Source organism: Drosophila eugracilis, unplaced genomic scaffold (assembly GCF_018153835.1).
Source record: "Drosophila eugracilis isolate 14026-0451.02 unplaced genomic scaffold, ASM1815383v1 contig_81, whole genome shotgun sequence".
In the NCBI taxonomy this organism is placed as follows: domain Eukaryota; kingdom Metazoa; phylum Arthropoda; class Insecta; order Diptera; family Drosophilidae; genus Drosophila; species Drosophila eugracilis.
Window position 1 is genome coordinate 52,877 of NW_024573712.1, and position 17,001 is coordinate 69,877.

Below are 17,001 nucleotides of genomic sequence, written 5' to 3' on the forward strand. Positions count from 1 at the left end.
AAATTTGTGGAAATTCAACAAAAACTTTTGTCTAATTGTTTTGCCTTAGGAAAAAAATTAGGCAAAGCTCTCTGAAAATGAAATCAAATAGTAAACACGTTGGTTTTTAAGTTCCTGCCCCAAAGTATGGATAGACCACAAGCACGTCGTAAATGTCCAACAGCTACCCATACCCGTAGTCATTACAATTCATCCACCGCCGTAACTTTTAATTGTTTATAATTTTTTGAGATACAAGTGAATAATAATATATTCGCCATGCTACGTGACTGGGTTCCTCTTCATGCCCATATGGGTATCGTCAGTTGAGTCAGTTTTGGATATTCGGGCGTAAGAGAATGTCGTTTGCAAGTCGCCCTAAAAGTGCATTGTGCAACGGATGGTGGCATTTAGTATGCAGTAAAAAATACAATTTTCGGAGATCTCGACATTTCGGCCAACTGCCAAATAAGGGCTGACATGGACACGTTACCTTGATGTGCATTTCGGCTTATTGTTAAATTAAAATTAATTGAACTTGAGGCTACGCGACAGCCGAAACTTGCGCATAAATTTCGAACACGCCTAGCCTATGTCGTCGTTTCGGTCTCAGAATTTAATTTCAATTCCAAGGAAAACTTTGAGATGAGAGATGCCATCATCCCCTCACTCGATACAGCGATCTGCTTAAATATCTCTCCCTAATTAGTCGATCTACATGTTTTTCCAACGCACTGTAGTTACTGGCACCATTTACAATTGCCATTTGATCCAAATTGCAGCGTGTTCCAGATTCAGTTGCAGTTTTTTTATGCCCATGCGTCCATGTCGCTGCCGATGTGTGCCGTGAATTGCTAAGCAGGTTCCACTGTTGCCGCTTTTATTTTCCACTTTAATTTTGCATTTGTGTCTTACTTCTATTTGTGTGATTTTATTTTGTGTACCCGGTCAGCAAACAAGTTTTGATTGCTTTTGGCTTCGCATGAAAATTAGTTTCGGCGCTCGTTGCTCATACGCCGCGTATGACGTCAGATTCGAATTAAGCAAGAAATTGGGCTTTGCTTTTCTTGATATATTGTTTGTAGCTTTATACGCCCGGTATACACACTTGGTTTGGAGGTCACATGGGGTTCTTTTCCATTATGCAGCTGATCTATTGCAAACCCTCATTTGGACATATCCACTTTCAGATACTTTTCATTTGCACCCACCCAAAGGCCGTTATAAATCAATTGGGCCATTGAGTGTATCATTCAGAGTTATGGCGAATAAATCTTGATCTTAGTGTGGCTTACTCAGCTTCCCCGGAGACGCCCACGTAGCGCCGCTGCGCCGCTTGGCTAGACGATCTCCGTCAGTAACGACAAACATGGCAAGCATGTGCTGACTAATATATCGGTCTCCGATGCTATTCAAATTTAATTGTGCATCCGACAGACGTAGCCGTTAACCCGGCCTAATTTGGTTTGGCCAATTTCGCATTTTGTGTCAATATTGTTTTGGAAGACTGTTTGCTACGCAGGCGCACGCCCTGGAAGTTCGTGCTGCTCTGTTTTGTGTACCTGACAAGCTCAAACAGAAAGACCGCCGGCATCGGGCGTCGGGCATCAAACATCAGACATCTGTTTGTTTTGTTTTTATTGGCACTTTCACAAAAGATCGATGCGGTTGTGCGTGCGGTTTTTATTGGCTTATTGAACTCGGTCTTCGTGGCAGACCGGGTCAGGGGCGGATTTGGAGTGTTTTGTATATAGAGGAATAACTTTTTTCAATTTGAGAGACGAAGAGTGTTTTTGAATGTACCTCGTTTTCGCAGTTTCAATGGGATACTTAGTTTTTGGGATACCTGAAAGAACTTTGAACTAAAAGAAATTCAGTTTTATATACTGAGAATTATGAACACATTATTTTGGGGAAATATACCCAGTATGAGCCCCCTTGGATCCAAGCCTGTACCGTCCTACGCATCAGTCGGAATCCGAAACCTACGCTGGCCTGGCTTTAACTTTTTGCCTTATGCGAAGGCGGCCGTTGTTGCCTCTCGCTCTCGCCAATGGCCGAAAGCCCACAAAAACGCTTCTGCCGGCGCCGCTGCTGCCGCTTTCAGCCGGCAGCGCACAGATAGTCGGTCGAAAGCAGCTCCAGACGCGATCAGTACGTTTTGAGTTGTGCTTCGCGACGGTTGGTGATCTTAAAAAGTGCTCTGAACACGAATAGTGCCCGCAGTTTCTCGGTTTTGGTGTTACTTTTTTTTGGCTCTGCATCTGTATCTGTATCTCGATCGGCTCCAACCCGCTGCATCCGTGATTCTCTCCCCAACTTTTCGAGCGCGTGTGTATGTGTGTGTGTGTGCCAGAGAGTGCTAAGCTTTTTGCTCACACGTCTAACGGTTGGCTAAGTGTGCGTGTTGGTGCCTTAACTTGAACTATGGGTCGCATGTTCGTGTGCGTCTAATAAATATATATTTAAAAATAAGTATTTCGACATTCCGTCGTGGAAATTATGTGACACACCAGTCCAGATCCAAACAACGACCACGTCCCATACATTCACGCAATATTATTAAAAAGCCATCCGAGTGCCAAAAGCAACGAAGCGAGCAATAATTGTGATTAATAACAACGAAACAAACGAATACCGACCGCAAATTAGCCCCATAAGGCCACCCAAATAGCTAAAGTCCAGCCAGGTGCATTATTCACAGCTCCCAAACGGTGATTACCTCATCTGTGTCAGCGCTCCGCCAGCAAAATGGTATCAAAAAGCAATAAAAAGAAACAAGTGTCTCAGCAGCAGGCGTCGACGTCGCAGTCGCAGCCGCAGCAATCTCAACCGCCAGCAACATCGACCACAACATCAACATCGTCGGCCGAGGCCACGAAGCTTACCAAAAAACTGGGTCCCGATGCGTTCGCCACTCTGACCACCAACAACAGCTCCAGTTCCGTGCAGCATGAATCGGTGACATATAGTGATCCTGTGGGGGCTAGCACTTCGGTTGCTTCCTTGCCGGCGGCTGGTGTAAGAAGCTACAGCAGCCGGAGTCAGAGCAAGAGCCAAGCATCCGAATCGCATTCCACCTACACCGAGCAATCTCAATCCCAGCTGCAGTCCGAGCAGTATAGCAGCAAGATCTCCCGGGATTATGCCAACCAGAAGATCATCTCATCGATTGATCTGCTCGAAAGTGAAAAGAAAGAGCCAGTATTCTCGGTACCCATCGAAGTGGTGGAGATCACAACACCCACGCTATCCGTCTCCGCCAGCGGGGGCAGTGTCTCGAAAATGTTCACGTCCTCGTCAATGTCTTCCAGCCAACAGCAGCAGCAGGCCAGTAGCTCCAGCTCATACTTCCAAGCCACAACCAGTTCCAGCCGGAGCGCCAACGAAACGCTGATTTCGAGCGAGAGAGCCGATACGGCTACCGGTATGACATCATCCGGACCGAGGAAACAGGTTGGCTTCGATACAGACACCAAGACAGTGACAAACATTAATAGTAGTAGCAACATCAGCAGCAGCACAAACACAAACACTAACACCAACATAAACATCACCACCAGCAGCAGCAATTTGAGCGAATCTCAGAGCGTGCCAAAGCTGCCGCCAGCGAGCGGAACAGCTGATGCTCCCGCATCGGTGACGTTGCAAGGCTACCCCGAACCGGTTGCCGCGTCGTCTGGCGCAACCACAACAAAGACAACGTCATCGACGCGACACAACGATAAACTGGAAGTGGCCAGCGCAGACACAGCTGTTGATAGGGCTACGTCATCATCGTCATTGGTCGACAGAAGGTCCAACAAAGAGGTCAGCGAGAGTTCCGTCCTCAAAAGCTCTAGCAGCAGTAAGCAATCGAAGACTTCGTCGAAGAAAGAGGTTTACGATGTGAAAACCAAAACCTGGACGGAGTACAGCGATGGCAGTTCCCAGGTACCGAGCAAGACCAGACCGACCTTTGAGCGGTATGTCAGCAAGGAATCCGATGGCACCTCCAAAGTAACGTACAAGAAGAAGATATACGACAGACGCAACAATCGGTGGCGCGTGGTGGACGAACGGACGGTGGACAGTACCGCCGACACGGGCTATCCCGAAATAGTCGATGATGTCATTAACACAACAAGAACCACATACACCACCAAAGTGTATGACACGAAGCTCGGCAAGTGGACTGTGGTGGACGAGAAGTCGTTCACTGATACGAAAGCTTTCGTGCCCAATGACATTGCTCGTGAAATCGAGAAAGATAATACCGATGTTGCAAACATAACGACTACAACGGAGGTAACGAAGGTAAGTCATTGATTGTGCGTGCCTGCGTGTGGGCGTTGATTAGACCCACCCAAAAGCAGAAGCCACATACGAACATTTCGTAGGTGTGTGTCCAAATTGGATTTAAAGGAATTTTCCCATTTAGATTTTCGATGCGAGCATCAACGACTGGCGCGTTCTGGACGAAAAGGTGCACACAGATGTCATTGAGAAGATCGTAGAGGCTCCCAAAAAGACCATTTACGTGGACGAGTTTGTGGAGATTGAGAAGAACACCTCGATTTCGGAAAACAATGAGAACATAACCCTGAACTTGAAAGAGACATCGAAACACAAAAATATTACCGAAAATATTTATGATGAAATCGATTATGTGCGCACTGATAAACAACGCCTAGACGACTCAAGAACCGTAAGTATATTAGTTAAGAAACCAAACTACAGATTTCCGTAAATTGTTTGTTTAATCATATTACTTACTTATGTTTCTAATACTGTCATCTGCAGCGGGGAGTTGTGAAAAATAAGTCATCAACACATAGTGAAAGGTGCATCTGTGAAATCTGCACTTGCGGGTAAGATTTTTATATAAAAGTAATATTGTTGTTATCCTAAAACTCATATTTTCATTTTAGGCGACACCATTGCTCAAGCAGTACAACGAAATCTTCAGAAAAAACGATTATACAAACCGATGGCAAGTGAATTTTTAGAAAGAATACTTTATTTTGTGTTAACCTTTTCGATATTTTACAGATAACGTCGACGAAGCATATACAAGGATACGTACAAATACATGGTCGAAAAAAGATAAAGGAAACATTCCCAAGCAAAACGAAGACATTCTAGTGGACTACATAGTTATAAAGAAGCCAGAAGATAATCTACGACCAGAAGGAGACTTTTTAGTTCCACCAAAAGAGCCATACAAGCCGGGAGAAAAACGTGAAAAAATTGTTCATACCGACAACCTACGCACCGAGGGAGAAATGACTTTCGTAGAGAAAGAAGAATATCAATATACTGTCCGTCCTGGATATGTAAAGCCCACAGACAATCTAAAGCCCGAAGGCGAATTTTACAGCCCAGAAAAGCCTAAGTATCGTCCGGGGGATAGACCTTCTCAAGTGCGACACCAAGACAACCTTAAGCCAGAAGGTGAGTTTTACACTCCCGAGAAACCCGGATATACACCAGCCGACCGCCCAACGCAAAAAAAACCAGTGGACAACCTAAAGCCGGAGGGAGACTTCACTTCACCAGAAAAGCCAACATACAGACCTGGTGAGAAACCTGAGAAAATTATACGGAGTGACAATTTGCGGACTGAGGGCGAAATGACATTCGTTGAGAGAGAGGAATATCAATATGTGATACGACCGGGACAAGTCAAGCCAACGGATAACTTAAGACCAGAGGGTGAATTTTACAGTCCTGAAAAACCGAAATACCGCCCAGGCGAACGACCCTCTCAAGTGCGTCCTGTTGACAATCTAAAGCCCGAAGGTGATTTTTATACTCCTGAACAGCCAGGATTTCGACCTGCAGAGCGGCCGGTTCAAAAAAAACCAGAAGACAATCTTAAGCCAGAAGGAGAATTTGCAAAGCCAGAAAAACAAGTTTACAAACCTGCCGATAAAACTGAAAGGATTATTCGAACAGATAATCTTCGCACGGAAGGGGAAATGACGTTTGTGGAGAGAGAAGAATATCAATATGTCGTTCGTCCTGAACAAGTCAAACCACTGGATAATCTAAAACCAGAAGGCGAATTCTATAGCCCAGAGAAACCGAAGTACAAGCCAGGAGAACGACCTTCTCAAGTTAGACCAGATGATAATCTCCGACCAGAGGGGGAATTCTACACACCGGAGAAGCCAGGATTCAGGCCTGCTGAGAGACCAGTTCAGAAGAAACCGCTGGACAACTTGAAACCGGAAGGCGAATTCGTAAAGCCCGAAAAACAACTTTACAGGCCGGCTGAGAAAACTGAAAAGATCATTAGAACTGATAATCTTCGCACAGAAGGAGAAATGACTTTTGTCGAGAGGGAAGAATATCAGTATGTCGTACGTCCTGACCAAGTTAAACCACTTGATAACCTTAAACCTGAAGGAGAATTCTACAGTCCTGAGAAACCGAAGTACAAGCCAGGAGAACGACCTTCTCAAGTCAGACCAGATGACAATCTCCGACCAGAGGGGGAATTCTACACACCGGAGAAGCCAGGATTCAGGCCTGCTGAGAGACCAGTCCAAAAGAAGCCGGAGGATAATTTGAAACCTGAGGGAGACTTCTACAGTCCGGACAAACCGAAGTACAGGCCAGGAGAACGACCTTCTCAAGTCAGGCCAGAGGACAATCTCCGGCCGGAAGGAGAATTTTACACACCGGAGAAGCCAGGATTCAGGCCTGCTGAGAGACCCGTACAGAAGAAACCGCAGGACAACTTGAAACCGGAAGGCGAATTCGTAAAGCCCGAAAAACAAGTTTACAGGCCGGCTGAGAAAACTGAAAAGATCATTAGAACTGATAATCTTCGCACAGAAGGAGAAATGACTTTTGTCGAGAGGGAAGAATATCAGTATGTCGTACGTCCTGACCAAGTTAAGCCACTTGATAACCTTAAACCTGAGGGAGAATTCTACAGTCCTGAGAAACCGAAGTACAAGCCAGGAGAACGACCTTCTCAAGTCAGGCCAGAGGACAATCTACGGCCGGAAGGAGAATTCTACACACCGGAGAAGCCAGGATTCAGGCCTGCTGAGAGACCAGTTCAGAAGAAGCCGGAGGATAATCTGAAACCTGAGGGAGACTTCTACAGTCCTGAGAAACCGAAGTACAAGCCAGGAGAACGACCTTCTCAAGTCAGGCCAGAGGACAATCTCCGGCCGGAAGGAGAATTCTACACACCGGAGAAGCCAGGATTCAGACCTGCTGAGAGACCAGTTCAGAAGAAGCCGGAGGATAATTTGAAACCTGAGGGAGACTTCTACAGTCCTGAGAAACCGAAGTACAAGCCAGGAGAACGACCTTCTCAAGTCAGGCCAGAGGACAATCTACGGCCGGAAGGAGAATTCTACACACCGGAGAAACCAGGATTCAGGCCTGCTGAGAGACCAGTTCAGAAGAAGCCGGAGGATAATCTGAAACCTGAGGGTGACTTCTACAGTCCTGAGAAACCGATGTACAAGCCAGGAGAACGACCTTCTCAAGTCAGGCCAGAGGACAATCTCCGGCCAGAAGGAGAATTCTACGCACCGGAGAAGCCAGGATTCAGGCTTGCTGAGAGACCAGTTCAGAAGAAGCCGGAGGATAATTTGAAACCTGAGGGAGACTTCTACAGTCCTGAGAAACCGAAGTACAAGCCAGGAGAACGACCTTCTCAAGTCAGGCCAGAGGACAATCTCCGGCCGGAAGGAGAATTCTACACACCGGAGAAGCCAGGATTCAGACCTGCTGAGAGACCAGTTCAGAAGAAGCCGGAGGATAATTTGAAACCTGAGGGAGACTTCTACAGTCCTGAGAAACCGAAGTACAAGCCAGGAGAACGACCTTCTCAAGTCAGGCCAGAGGACAATCTCCGGCCAGAAGGAGAATTCTACGCACCGGAGAAACCAGGATTCAGACCTGCTGAGAGACCCGTACAGAAGAAACCGCAGGACAACTTGAAACCGGAAGGCGAATTCGTAAAGCCCGAAAAACAAGTTTACAGGCCGGCTGAGAAAACTGAAAAGATCATTAGAACTGATAATCTTCGCACAGAAGGAGAAATGACTTTTGTCGAGAGGGAAGAATATCAGTATGTCGTACGTCCTGACCAAGTTAAGCCACTTGATAACCTTAAACCTGAGGGAGAATTCTACAGTCCTGAGAAACCGAAGTACAAGCCAGGAGAACGACCTTCTCAAGTCAGGCCAGAGGACAATCTACGGCCGGAAGGAGAATTCTACACACCGGAGAAGCCAGGATTCAGGCCTGCTGAGAGACCAGTTCAGAAGAAGCCGGAGGATAATTTGAAACCTGAGGGAGACTTCTACAGTCCTGAGAAACCGAAGTACAAGCCAGGAGAACGACCTTCTCAAGTCAGGCCAGAGGACAATCTACGGCCGGAAGGAGAATTCTACACACCGGAGAAACCAGGATTCAGGCCTGCTGAGAGACCAGTTCAGAAGAAGCCGGAGGATAATCTGAAACCTGAGGGTGACTTCTACAGTCCTGAGAAACCGAAGTACAAGCCAGGAGAACGACCTTCTCAAGTCAGGCCAGAGGACAATCTCCGGCCAGAAGGAGAATTCTACGCACCGGAGAAACCAGGATTCAGACCTGCTGAGAGACCCGTACAGAAGAAACCGCAGGACAACTTGAAACCGGAAGGCGAATTCGTAAAGCCCGAAAAACAAGTTTACAGGCCGGCTGAGAAAACTGAAAAGATCATTAGAACTGATAATCTTCGCACAGAAGGAGAAATGACTTTTGTCGAGAGGGAAGAATATCAGTATGTCGTACGTCCTGACCAAGTTAAGCCACTTGATAACCTTAAACCTGAGGGAGAATTCTACAGTCCTGAGAAACCGAAGTACAAGCCAGGAGAACGACCTTCTCAAGTCAGGCCAGAGGACAATCTACGGCCGGAAGGAGAATTCCTACACACCGGAGAAGCCAGGATTCAGGCCTGCTGAGAGACCAGTTCAGAAGAAGCCGGAGGATAATTTGAAACCTGAGGGAGACTTCTACAGTCCTGAGAAACCGAAGTACAAGCCAGGAGAACGACCTTCTCAAGTCAGGCCAGAGGACAATCTCCGGCCGGAAGGAGAATTCTACACACCGGAGAAGCCAGGATTCAGACCTGCTGAGAGACCAGTTCAGAAGAAGCCGGAGGATAATTTGAAACCTGAGGGAGACTTCTACAGTCCTGAGAAACCGAAGTACAAGCCAGGAGAACGACCTTCTCAAGTCAGGCCAGAGGACAATCTCCGGCCAGAAGGAGAATTCTACGCACCGGAGAAACCAGGATTCAGACCTGCTGAGAGACCCGTACAGAAGAAACCGCAGGACAACTTGAAACCGGAAGGCGAATTCGTAAAGCCCGAAAAACAAGTTTACAGGCCGGCTGAGAAAACTGAAAAGATCATTAGAACTGATAATCTTCGCACAGAAGGAGAAATGACTTTTGTCGAGAGGGAAGAATATCAGTACGTCGTACGTCCTGACCAAGTTAAGCCACTTGATAACCTTAAACCTGAGGGAGAATTCTACAGTCCTGAGAAACCGAAGTACAAGCCAGGAGAACGACCTTCTCAAGTCAGGCCAGAGGACAATCTACGGCCGGAAGGAGAATTCTACACACCGGAGAAGCCAGGATTCAGGCCTGCTGAGAGACCAGTTCAGAAGAAGCCGGAGGATAATTTGAAACCTGAGGGAGACTTCTACAGTCCTGAGAAACCGAAGTACAAGCCAGGAGAACGACCTTCTCAAGTCAGGCCAGAGGACAATCTCCGGCCGGAAGGAGAATTCTACACACCGGAGAAGCCAGGATTCAGACCTGCTGAGAGACCCGTACAGAAGAAACCGAAGGACAACTTGAAACCGGAAGGCGAATTCGTGAAGCCCGAAAAACAAGTTTACAGGCCGGCTGAGAAAACTGAAAAGATCATTAGAACTGATAATCTTCGCACAGAAGGAGAAATGACTTTTGTCGAGAGGGAAGAATATCAGTATGTCGTACGTCCTGACCAAGTTAAGCCACTTGATAACCTTAAACCTGAGGGAGAATTCTACAGTCCTGAGAAACCGAAGTACAAGCCAGGAGAACGACCTTCTCAAGTCAGGCCAGAGGACAATCTCCGGCCAGAAGGAGAATTCTACGCACCGGAGAAACCAGGATTCAGGCCTGCTGAGAGACCAGTTCAGAAGAAGCCAGAGGATAATCTGAAACCTGAGGGAGACTTCTACAGTCCGGAGAAACCGAAGTACAAGCCAGGAGAACGACCTTCCCAAGTCAGGCCAGAGGACAATCTACGGCCAGAAGGAGAATTCTACACACCGGAGAAACCAGGATTCAGGCCTGCTGAGAGACCAGTTCAGAAGAAGCCGGAGGATAATCTGAAACCTGAGGGTGACTTCTACAGTCCGGAGAAACCGAAGTACAAGCCAGGAGAACGACCTTCCCAAGTCAGGCCAGAGGACAATCTCCGGCCAGAAGGAGAATTCTACGCACCGGAGAAACCAGGATTCAGACCTGCTGAGAGACCCGTACAGAAGAAACCGCAGGACAACTTGAAACCGGAAGGCGAATTCGTAAAGCCCGAAAAACAAGTTTACAGGCCGGCTGAGAAAACTGAAAAGATCATTAGAACTGATAATCTTCGCACAGAAGGAGAAATGACTTTTGTCGAGAAGGAAGAATATCAGTATGTCGTCCGTCCTGACCAAGTTAAACCAGTTGATAACCTTAAACCTGAGGGAGAATTCTACAGTCCTGAGAAACCGAAGTACAAGCCAGGAGAACGACCTTCTCAAGTCAGGCCAGAGGACAATCTCCGACCGGAAGGAGAATTCTACACACCGGAGAAGCCAGGATTCAGGCCTGCTGAGAGACCAGTTCAGAAGAAGCCAGAGGATAATCTGAAACCTGAGGGAGACTTCTACAGTCCTGAGAAACCGAAGTACAAGCCAGGAGAACGACCTTCTCAAGTCAGGCCAGAGGACAATCTCCGGCCAGAAGGAGAATTCTACACACCGGAGAAACCAGGATTCAGGCCTGCTGAGAGACCAGTTCAGAAGAAGCCGGAGGATAATTTGAAACCTGAAGGAGACTTCTACAGTCCTGAGAAACCGAAGTACAAGCCAGGAGAACGACCTTCTCAAGTCAGGCCAGAGGACAATCTACGGCCGGAAGGAGAATTCTACACACCGGAGAAGCCAGGATTCAGGCCTGCTGAGAGACCAGTACAGAAGAAGCCGGAGGATAATCTGAAACCTGAGGGAGACTTCTACAGTCCTGAGAAACCGAAGTACAAGCCAGGAGAACGACCTTCGCAAGTCAGGCCAGAGGACAATCTCCGACCGGAAGGAGAATTCTACACACCGGAGAAGCCAGGATTCAGGCCTGCTGAGAGACCAGTTCAGAAGAAGCCGGAGGATAATTTGAAACCTGAGGGAGACTTCTACAGTCCTGAGAAACCGAAGTACAAGCCAGGAGAACGACCTTCTCAAGTCAGGCCAGAGGACAATCTCCGACCGGAAGGAGAATTCTACACACCGGAGAAGCCAGGATTCAGGCCTGCTGAGAGACCCGTACAGAAGAAACCGCAGGACAACTTGAAACCGGAAGGCGAATTCGTAAAGCCCGAAAAACAAGTTTACAGGCCGGCTGAGAAAACTGAAAAGATCATTAGAACTGATAATCTTCGCACAGAAGGAGAAATGACTTTTGTCGAGAAGGAAGAATATCAGTATGTCGTCCGTCCTGACCAAGTTAAACCACTTGATAACCTTAAGCCTGAGGGAGAATTCTACAGTCCTGAGAAACCGAAGTACAAGCCAGGAGAACGACCTTCTCAAGTCAGGCCAGAGGACAATCTCCGACCGGAAGGAGAATTCTACACACCGGAGAAGCCAGGATTCAGGCCTGCTGAGAGACCAGTTCAGAAAAAGCCGGAGGATAATCTGAAACCTGAGGGAGACTTCTACAGTCCTGAGAAACCGAAGTACAAGCCAGGAGAACGACCTTCTCAAGTCAGGCCAGAGGACAATCTCAGACCGGAAGGAGAATTCTATACACCGGAGAAGCCAGGATTCAGGCCTGCTGAGAGACCCGTACAGAAGAAACCGCAGGACAACTTGAAACCGGAAGGCGAATTCGTAAAGCCCGAAAAACAAGTTTACCGGCCGGCTGAGAAAACTGAAAAGATCATTAGAACTGATAATCTTCGCACAGAAGGAGAAATGACTTTTGTCGAGAAGGAAGAATATCAGTATGTCGTCCGTCCTGACCAAGTTAAACCACTTGATAACCTTAAACCTGAGGGAGAATTCTACAGTCCTGAGAAACCGAAGTACAAGCCAGGAGAACGACCTTCTCAAGTCAGGCCAGAGGACAATCTACGGCCAGAAGGAGAATTCTACACACCGGAGAAACCAGGATTCAGGCCTGCTGAGAGACCCGTACAGAAGAAACCGCAGGACAACTTGAAACCGGAAGGCGAATTCGTAAAGCCCGAAAAACAAGTTTACAGGCCGGCTGAGAAAACTGAAAAGATCATTAGAACTGATAATCTTCGCACAGAAGGAGAAATGACTTTTGTCGAGAAGGAAGAATATCAGTATGTCGTCCGTCCTGACCAAGTTAAACCACTTGATAACCTTAAACCTGAGGGAGAATTCTACAGTCCTGAGAAACCGAAGTACAAGCCAGGAGAACGACCTTCTCAAGTCAGGCCAGAGGACAATCTCCGACCGGAAGGAGAATTCTACACACCGGAGAAGCCAGGATTCAGGCCTGCTGAGAGACCAGTTCAGAAGAAGCCAGAGGATAATCTGAAACCTGAGGGAGACTTCTACAGTCCTGAGAAACCGAAGTACAAGCCAGGAGAACGACCTTCTCAAGTCAGGCCAGAGGACAATCTCCGACCGGAAGGAGAATTCTACACACCGGAGAAGCCAGGATTCAGGCCTGCTGAGAGACCAGTTCAGAAGAAGCCAGAGGATAATCTGAAACCTGAGGGAGACTTCTACAGTCCCTGAGAAACCGAAGTACAAGCCAGGAGAACGACCTTCTCAAGTCAGGCCAGAGGACAATCTCCGACCGGAAGGAGAATTTTACACACCGGAGAAGCCAGGATTCAGGCCTGCTGAGAGACCAGTTCAGAAGAAGCCGGAGGATAATTTGAAACCTGAGGGAGACTTCTACAGTCCTGAGAAACCGAAGTACAAGCCAGGAGAACGACCTTCGCAAGTCAGGCCAGAGGACAATCTCCGACCGGAAGGAGAATTCTACACACCGGAGAAGCCAGGATTCAGGCCTGCTGAGAGACCCGTACAGAAGAAGCCACAGGACAACTTGAAACCGGAAGGCGAATTCGTAAAGCCCGAAAAACAAGTTTACAGGCCGGCTGAGAAAACTGAAAAGATCATTAGAACTGATAATCTTCGCACAGAAGGAGAAATGACTTTTGTCGAGAGGGAAGAATATCAGTATGTCGTACGTCCTGACCAAGTTAAACCACTTGATAACCTTAAGCCTGAGGGAGAATTCTACAGTCCTGAGAAACCGAAGTACAAGCCAGGAGAACGGCCTTCTCAAGTCAGACCAGATGACAATCTCCGACCAGAAGGGGAATTCTACACACCGGAGAAACCAGGATTCAGGCCTGCTGAGAGACCAGTTCAGAAGAAGCCAGAGGATAATCTGAAACCTGAGGGAGACTTCTACAGTCCTGAGAAACCGAAGTACAAACCAGGAGAACGACCTTCGCAAGTCAGGCCAGAGGACAATCTCCGACCGGAAGGAGAATTCTACACACCGGAGAAACCAGGATTCAGGCCTGCTGAGAGACCAGCTCAGAAGAAGCCGGAGGATAATCTGAAACCTGAGGGAGACTTCTACAGTCCTGAGAAACCGAAGTATAAGCCAGGAGAACGACCTTCTCAAGTCAGGCCAGAAGACAATCTCCGAGCGGAAGGAGAATTCTACACACCGGAGAAGCCAGGATTCAGGCCTGCTGAGAGACCCGTACAGAAGAAGCCACAGGACAACTTGAAACCGGAAGGCGAATTCGTAAAGCCCGAAAAACAAGTTTACAGGCCGGCTGAGAAAACTGAAAAGATCATTAGAACTGATAATCTTCGCACAGAAGGAGAAATGACCTTTGTGGAGAAAAAGGAGTACCAGTATGTTATTCGACCCGAACAGGTGAAGCCAACTGACAATCTGAAGCCCGAAGGCGAATTCTACAGTCCTGAAAAATCAAAGTATCGACCAGCTGAGCGAGTGTCCGTTGTTAGGCAGAAAGATAACCTAAAAGTGGAAGGAGAGTTTTATATTCAAGAAAAAGAAGACTTTAAGCCTGCTGAAAGGCCACAACAAAAGAAACCGCATGACAATTTAAGGCCGGAAGGTGAGATGATTATCCCAGAGAAGGTTAAGTATAAGCCTGCCGATAAGGTAACTCGGGTGATTCACAAGGACAACCTTCGAAGTGAAGGAGAAATGACTTTCACCGAAAAAACAGAGTACCACCACGTAGTTAGACCAACTCCAGTGAAACCAGAAGATAATTTGAAAACAACTGGTAAGCTCTACGTACCCGAAAAGCCAACTCTTACAAATGGTGAACGTCCCGAGCCGGTTAGACCTAAAGATAACCTTAAACCTGAAGGCGTTATGTACACACCTAATAAGCCAAAATATGAGCCTGCCTCGCGCCCGGAACAGAAAAAATATGCTGATAATTTGAAACCAGAGGGTAAGATGCACATTCCAGAAAAGGAAGGTTTCAGGCCTGCAGATAGAGTAAAAACGGTTATAAGAAAGGACAATCTAAAAACGGAGGGTGAAATGACATTCACCCAGAAAGACGAATATCATCACGTAAAACGGCCAGAGCAAGTGAAGCCAAGCGATAACCTTAAAGTCGAAGGCGAGTTCTACACACCCAATAAGACAGTCTTTAGACCCGCTGAACGACCCACCCAAAAGAAACCTAAAGACAACCTTAAGCCCGAGGGCGAGTTCTACAAGAGGACCGACCGAACCGAGACTGATAGCACAACAGTTACAGAAACCATTCGAAGGGAAACACCTAAGCGTCCCATTGACAATCTGAAGCTCGAAGGATCTATGACCGTAACTAGAAGAGATGATTATAAGAATACGACTAACAAGACCATTGATAGAACTCAACGTACTCAAAAAATCAATCACAACAGTTCATCTATTACTTTGGGAACTGATACTACAATCCGCAAGACAACAAATCAAATGAACTATGTATCTGGCAAGGACGCAGTCAAACAAGTCGATTCTAATAGCCAAAACCCAGTTGATGGTCTTATTGTTGTATCCACAACGAAGGTAACTACTGTAGTAGGAGGTCGTCACAAGAAAGAACCCGAAACCGAGTATGTCAAGAGGCCAGCGAAGATTAACGTAATAGAAAATGTGGCCAAGAATACAACAACGACAAACATCGAAAATACTCAAAATATTCACAAAGAAACTACGTCGATGCAAAGGAATCACAACTTAGTCCAAAATGCTATATCGACTACTGAAAATATCCGAGGTTCGGATGTATCCAGTAGTGCTGTTGAAACTAATCGCAGACATTTAACCGATAATGTCACTGGGGACAGTAACTCCCGAGTGGTCTCTGGTGGAACAGTCTCCAATACTGTAACTGGTGATTCATCCAATCGCGTGGTCACAAGCAGAAATGTTACTAGCAACGTAACTGAGGATTCAACATCGCGAGTAGTGATAGGAAGAAACGTCTCCAGCAATATTATTGGAGACTCAACCACACGCATGGTTTCTGGAAGAACAGTCTCTAATAACATTAGTGGTGATACCACAAGCCGAGTGTTGTCTGGTGGCTCAGTGGGACATAACATCAGCGACGATTCAACAACGCGAGTTGTCTCAGGAGGCAGAAGTTCCACCAATAACATTGTGACCGGAAACACAGCCTCCCACATGACTACTTCCAAGCATTTCCATCATCGAAAGAGCGAATTCTCCTCAGAGGCCGATGTCTCCAATACGGTCTTCCATCGCAAAAACATAACCAGCGACTCTAATACGGCCAATGGCAGTCTGACTTCTAACGGAAAGATGCAGCGCAAGAGCATACTAAATCTACACGAGCAGCCCTCTAGCTCTACTATTCATGGTGGAGAGCGTCAAAGTTACAGCAGCATCCATCGCCAGAATCGGGACTCTGATGCAAATACTACTTTTACGACTGAACGTCGAACCTGCAATGTTCACAAAGAGAACAGGGAGCACAACGTGAAGAACACATCATCTATGTCCCGTATCATTTCTGGAGGCTCCACGGGAGCTGACAGATCGAACATCGAACGGTCAACGGCGACACGTACCCAAATTTCGGGAGGTGGCATCGATTTTCCCTCACAATCTCACTCACACTCCGGAAGCCATACGACCCGTCACCGAGGAAGTCAGCACGTGTCCACCTTAGGCGGTGGCATCGATTTCCCTTCCTACAGTGCTCACAGTGGTCATACCGAACGTGTGGTTACCCGCCGTGGAAATCAGTCCTCAATTAGTCTGGGCAACGACAAGTTTACCGGCTCCAGTTTATACAAAAGCGAATACATTACTGCCCCAAAAACGACCTGTGCTGTGCATAAGATTAAACAAGGTGCATTCCAACATACCAGGAGTACTCAAGAACACAAGTTCTTCAAGACCTCAAACTAACCAAGTCACCGTACGAGTATATACATATCCTTTGCTTTACTAATACAGATATCCCATATTAATAATAAGCTAAGCTTCCATGACAATATATGTTTTATACAATATACAAATCAATCCGAAAATGAAAATTAACAATAAATATAAATTTTTGAAACGAAAAATATAGATTTTTTTGGATAAGTGGGTTAACTTTTTTAGGATCAACTGGAGATGATGTCTTTATTGAGAGTTTAAAAGATGCTAGTGTCGTTTTAAGGGCTAGTATGTAAAGGTAACTGTATATTTAAACGTTAAAAAAA

General features: G+C 46.8%; 1 protein-coding gene across 1 annotated transcript; it reads left to right on the plus strand.

Moving 5' to 3' along the window:
* Positions 1-2,145: 2,145 nt before the first annotated feature.
* LOC108106585 lies at positions 2,146-16,876 on the plus strand. The gene is given in 7 exon segments (XM_041819604.1): positions 2,146-4,275; positions 4,400-4,666; positions 4,762-4,829; positions 4,890-4,951; positions 5,011-8,866; positions 9,042-12,996; positions 12,998-16,876. Coding segments are annotated over 7 exon segments (13,458 nt in total). The 5' UTR covers positions 2,146-2,730; the 3' UTR covers positions 16,703-16,876.
* The last annotated feature ends 125 nt before the right edge of the window (positions 16,877-17,001 follow it).